At 34.4% G+C, this 6527-nt stretch overlaps 1 protein-coding gene across 1 annotated transcript; it reads left to right on the plus strand.

Annotated features, from left to right (window-relative positions):
- Positions 1–640: 640 nt before the first annotated feature.
- LOC149543164 (4,5-DOPA dioxygenase extradiol-like) lies at positions 641–3922 on the plus strand. The gene is made up of 3 exons (XM_089798051.1): positions 641–1566; positions 2882–3255; positions 3573–3922. Exons 1-3 carry the CDS (start codon positions 1216–1218, stop codon positions 3742–3744), a joined length of 897 nt encoding a protein of 298 aa, XP_089654177.1. The 5' UTR covers positions 641–1215; the 3' UTR covers positions 3745–3922.
- Positions 3923–6527: the final 2605 nt, after the last annotated feature.

Here is a 6527-nt window from a genome sequence, read left to right on the forward strand (position 1 = left end):
CATCAACATGCCCGCCTCACTAATTATATTCAATACACACAAAACATAAATTAGACCATAAGGGAGCCCATGTAGTGATTGACCGGTTCCACCCTAAATGGGCACAAAATAGGAAATGACAAGGATATTGCTAATGAGAAATGACAAGGGTATTGCTAATTTTCAGCATTTCAATGTGATTGTTGAGTGTCATATAAAGTTTGTGAGTGCGTGAACCAGATTACAAATGATTGGGATCTTAAGCACAATGAGACAACCGGTTGTCCTTTTCAATATGTTTTCTGAGATTCAAGGTTCCTCATCCAACTCAATTTCTTCCATATTCAATTACTTAAATACTAAGTTGCTCTCAAATTGTGATTGCAAGAAACTTTGATTCTTGACCACCAATCCCCAAGCAATGAAAAGTCAATTAAATAGATCCCAAAGGCTTTTGTATCAAGTTAATGTGAAACCCTCGGCACCCTTCCCTCCTCTGTTTTGCATTCAAGTACAACTCAAGAATGTAATAAATCTTATCACTTGCCGGTCATAGAATTACACTTAGTCAACATATAACACAAACAAAATACATCTTCTTCCACAAGCTTGTAGATCTATTGTATTTCTAGAAAACAAATTCGATTTTAACCCTATCAAGAAATAGGGTTTTAATTCAATATGAATTCCTGGTCTAAAAGTCAAGCTGACACAATGCAATTCAAGATAACCCACGAAGTGCTAAAGTCAAGCAGATAATTCAAATGGGCACGAGTGGCTATACAAAATTGTGTTCTTGTCATAATATGAGAAATTTGTGAGGCAACCCTAAGAGCTACGTTCTCAGCCAGAATAAAACCTATGACATGTGGAACGCGGGTTTTTATTGATTCCTCATCACAACTGTCAACTTCATGATACGTGTTCTACGAGCAAGGAAAGAGTTATCCCATGTAATCAGATTATATCAGATATTTGATTAGTGTTTGCATCAAAGTGGGCTCCTTGATGTGCCCACATTGACCATTCCACGTTGCTCTATCTCAGATCTCATCCAAGGAAGGTTCATTGAACCAGTCAGCATTTTCTCCTCTTCTTGCCCCACCTCAATTTCTCTCTATATATATGGGCTCATAACCCTCATAATAGCTTGTACTTTTAAACCTAAAGCACAATAGTCCTAATTCATAATTGTTATAACTCGGGAGGATTTCAAAGCACAATAGTAGTTCTACAATGGCTGAAGGCAATAGTAGACCAATGTGTGAGGTGGAAGATGAATGGATTGATGTGGGAGATGAGGGTAGACGCTCGATGGATGGATGGGTGTATGTGGAGGGTGGGGTTAATGGGCTGCCCACAGTGGTAGAACTAACCCAGGAGGATTCACATTTAGGTGGTATAACTATAAACACAAAAGCCTATTGCTGCTTTTGTAATGTTATGCCAAAGGATTTGATTCAGAGGTTGCCCAGGTTGTGTGGGAGGCCCAGAGCTGATTTGCTCATAGTAACCACTCGCCGGGCTTCACAAACTCAGACAAGGAAGCAGGATCTTCCGGGCCTTCTTCCACAACTTCGCTCTGATGTAAGTTATTTGGATGTTTATGCACTCTGTGAATTTCTTTTTGTAAACATGTGCTTTTGAAGATGGTTGCCCTGAATCTGTTTTGCTGATATGGTATGAGTTAAAAGTTTGGATTTTAGAAACAAGCTGTCTTCTCAATGGTTCAATCTTTTGCTTGGTGCAGATTAGTCATAGCATAGTTAACGAAGGCCACTAGTTCAATTGGTAAAGCACTTTAATATTAAGTGGGAGGTTTAAGGTTTGAATGTTATTTGATCTATAATATAATATATAAATAGTTAATGGGAGGTTCTAGGTTTGAGTTCTAATGGATTGCAGTTTATGTGAATTGTAGTTCACAATTACACATCAGAATTAGGATTAGAAATTCTAGACTTTTTTTTTTATAGATGCTTAATATAAATAGGCCATATCAGATTTAGATCAGAAATTCTAGACACTTGTATTATAGATACTTAATATAAATTGTAGCCTATAGATGCTTAATATAAATTGGCCATACCATATTTAGACTAGAAATTCTAGAAATTTGTATTATAAATAGCTTAATATAAATTGTAGTCTATAGATGTTTAATATAAAATGGCCATATCAGATTTAGACTAAAAATTCTAGAGACTTCTTAATATAAATTGTAGCCTATAAATGCTTAATATAAATTGACCATATCAGATTTAGATTAGAAATTCTGGACACTTGTTTTATAGATACCTTCATGTAAATTGTAGTTCAATAAACCATATCAGAATTAAACCATGAATTTTAGACACTTGTATTATAGAAACATAAATTATCTATAGGCAACTAGAGAGCGTCAATAAGTACTGATATGTTTCCTGTCAATACAGGAAGACATTAAGAGCATTACAGCTGATTATAGGAATGGTATAAATTGACTGTTTATGCATGTCACATATAGGTAGAATTGAAGAGCTCATAGGCTGCTTCACCAATGCCGCACAGGGTCAGAAAAGTTTTTCATAAGTTAAATATCTTAGAACTTATTTATCCCATAGCTCCAATGCATCTTATTGGTTCTCCAGAGCATGTTAAGAAAAAACAGTCATCTATTCAATTGCTGTCAATGTTCTAGGGAAATCCTAGTATAGTTCCAAGGAGGCCTTGTTTTGTCTTCTGATAATGGTGGAAGAGAAGGGTCTGTTTATTTTACTGGAAACGGCAATTATAAGACCTTGACAAGAAAAAATCTTTTAATTCTCAGTACACAATGTAATGTTTGTAATCTAATGTCATGTAATTTTTGAAGGATGAAGAAAGGATCATCGCTGAGCTAGTAACTTTCTGGTTGTTACAGGTAAAAGCCACAGATGAAAGAAGTGATGCATTAGCAGAAAGAGTGAAGGACCTATTGATGAGAGCAGGAGTGAAAAATGTGAGACAAAAGACTTTGGTGAAGAGAGCTGAGAGTGGGACACAATCTACAGTTATACCGAGTGTTCATAATTATATCTCTGATGTAGCCCTCTGTGAACTCTCAGTCCAAGCAAAGAGGGATGCCACATTTCATTACAATGTAGGAAGGGCATTAGCACCATTAAAGCATGAGGGAGTTGTTGTTCTGGGTGTTTGTAACAATGTAGGACTCACCCATTTGCAGACAACTAGTCCTCCACTCATTTGGGCTGAGGCGTTTGATAAGTGGCTCACCTATCATCTTCTTCATAAAAGGTATGGTGTTTCAAATTAGAAGCATAGTGAACAAAATAGGAACATCAGATTTTTTATTCAAACTGCAGAGTACAAAATTAATCTTATTATAATTTCTGGATTTGATTGTGTAAGATTTTTTTATGCTCTATAATCTATCATCTCTCCTGTCACTCTTTTGCATTCCGAAGAAAGATGGTAAATGGATCACAGAATGTGATCCAAAACATTGATATAAAAAAATCTTACACAATCGAATTCAAAAACTACAACGTCATTCTTATAAGATTGTGGAAATCTAATTGTCTTAAATTAATCTCTCTTACATGCTGATGCAGGTTTGAAGAGATCATCCGATTTGAAAATAACTTCCCTCGTGCGAGTAATGGAGACTGGTTGGCAGAACGGTTATATCCATTACTTGTGGCCTTGGGTGCAGCAGGTGAAGGAGCTAATGCTGAGCGTATTAATGATGGCTGGTCATTCTCCTCACAGTCTGAAACGATTTAATTCATTATTTGCTTGATTTCTTTTGTATATTAATCTGAATACTTGTAAAAACCTGCTATGGGGTCAAATAATGTGATGGAATTGATCAGTCTAAGAAAAAGACGAGATTTCTTTTTGTTAACAATTGATGATACAAAAATCCATTTAATCAATGATGCATTTATTCTATTTTTTCAAACCTTGTTATGGTAAAATCTATGGGAGAATAGACGAGAGGACTAGTTGTTGGGCTACTATGGTAGGTTCATTAAATCTATTTCTCTCGAGGTAAGGTAATGGATAATATTTATAAAATAATTAGTAAATTAGAGAAAATAAACAATTTCTTATATTAAGATTCATGTTTGACAATGTTTTGGGGATGCAGAACTACATGTGATGTGTTTTTGGGATGCTCTCTAAAAGATCATGAAATAGTGTGTGGGGGAGAATTTTTTAAAACACAGATTCAGTATTACAATAGTTTTAAACATCAAAACAATGAATATTAATATAAATATCTAAATCAAAATGTCTCAAATATATGTTTACAAAATTATTTATATATTTATATATACAAAATTTAGGCATATATAATCACAAATTTAATTATTGATTTTTCCTCTATTTTAGGCCTCATTTAAATTTTATTGTTCGTGGACACAAATTTGAACCTTGTGGGCTCCAAATTGAGTTTTGACATTTTTTTTGAAAAGAAGTGTTATTTTATTTTTATTTTTGTTAAAATTTATTTGGTCTAGGGTACACTTTTTAGTTTGGGGGACAAATTGGGGCCACCTAGGTGTTTTGAGGATGATTAGCTATCATGTTCCTTGTTATTTCCTACAATTTTTGAAATCTGGTATGATTGGAGGACATTCCCTTTTCGCCCCATTATCCACCAAAACATTTTGGGATGTAGACAAGTCCCACACAGGGACATGAATTATATATTCGTGTAACATAGATTAACAAAAATATGATATTTTAAGTTTATAAAAATAAAAATTTAATGATTTTTTAATAAATATTTAGGCGAAAAGTGGCATGCCACTTTAGATATATTTATCTATATATAACTTGGTTCAATGGCTTGTGAATGGAAGAAACCAGTAAGAAACCCTCCAGTCATTAGCAAATACAGAGTAACAGAAAAAATATACAATAATGTATACAGCAAGACCATCTCAAGAGAAAAGTAATTGAAGCCCTTATAATTTTGAGCATACAATAGAGATCTTACAAAAGCAAACCCAATATACACAACATACATGCCTATGACATATAAATTTAACATCTTGCACCACCTATCCACTATACATAAAAATTCACAAAAAATGCCCTTTCGTATCTACAAATTTCAATCTCAATACAAAATTAAGCCCCTATGAGCTCCACCAAACATTACACTTCATCTGTATATTCAAAAAATTACCATATTAATACCGGAAAAAACAAACCCGCTTCACAAAAACCATGAATCTACTGATAGTTTCCCACTCCTCCCAACCCAAAATCAACTCATCAATACTAGTTCCCAATCCATCAAAACCAAGGCCCCATCTTCCAACAAATCCAATTGAGCAAATGGATTATCTATTTGCATTATATTAATTGAACTTTTCTCAAAATCCTCCACTTGCACTCTATTCCTCCCGTATCCTCGCATGCTTCCCAAACCCTCATGACCATGACTGAGGAAATCCTCAATAAGCTGAGCTTTCCCTTTGAGATATTTAGCGGCTTTTGCCAATATAAAATCTCTATGACTCCACAAAATATCATCAATCAACCCGAATTTTCTCTCTAATATCACACTTTTAAATGATGATGGAAAATTAAAAAACCTTCCATCCTTCCTGAACGCTAGATTATAAAATACATCCCCAATTGGGACCAAACCCATTTCAAGTTTGTTCTCTCTAATATCACACTTTTAAATGATGATAGAAAATTTAAAAACCTTCCATCCTTCCTGAATGCAAAATTATCAAATACACCTCCAATTGGGATCAAACTCATTTAAATGATTTATTAGAATGTAAATTATTAATGAAAAATTTAAATGGCCTTACTTATTTTAAGATTTATATGTTTAAGGTCTATGTTTTAGACATTATTTTCTATAGCCCCATGTGACTTTTCTTGATTACTATAAATAAGACTTATAATGACTATGGTAGCTTAGATTGGCATAGTGATGGTAGTATTACCATTAGAACTTACATTTCATTAAATGGTTTAAAATGAATTAACAAGATATTGGTACCACAGAAAGTCACTAAGGGGCTAGAGGATTAAAAGACTAGCCATGCAACCTTAGAGTTGACTCATTAGTATGCCTCGTCAGTACAAGAGGATACTAGTGCCACATAGAGTCACTAGGGGGCTGAAGTATTAAAAGAATAGTCGGGTAACCCTAGAGTTGGTTCATGCGATGACACTTGCCCACTTGCATAGTAGATTTCCTACATGTCTGTGTTGCCTCTAGGATTAGTTGATACTTGTGTCTTGGTACCCTTTGAGATAGTTTTCTTTTAGGTGATTCCTTGAACCTAGGTGTTGGTTTTTTGACTTTTGAGTTTGTTAGCATGTTTGGGACTTGAGACTATCTCCTCAGTGTGGTGGGAGTGGGTCATTTAGATTCCATGAGGTCGAGTGATAGTGCTTTTTTCTTATACCATTAAGATTCGACCATTAGATGGTGTTGTTGGATGTGTTTGTGCAGATGTTCATTTCTATCTGTTCTTGTATTTCTATGATGGATGGTTGTACTATTGTATTATTTTTTATTTCATAAGATC

Source organism: Cupressus sempervirens, chromosome 8, assembly GCF_028749045.1.
Source record: "Cupressus sempervirens isolate cs-2001-9-10 chromosome 8, ASM2874904v1, whole genome shotgun sequence".
In the NCBI taxonomy this organism is placed as follows: Eukaryota; Viridiplantae; Streptophyta; class Pinopsida; order Cupressales; family Cupressaceae; genus Cupressus; species Cupressus sempervirens.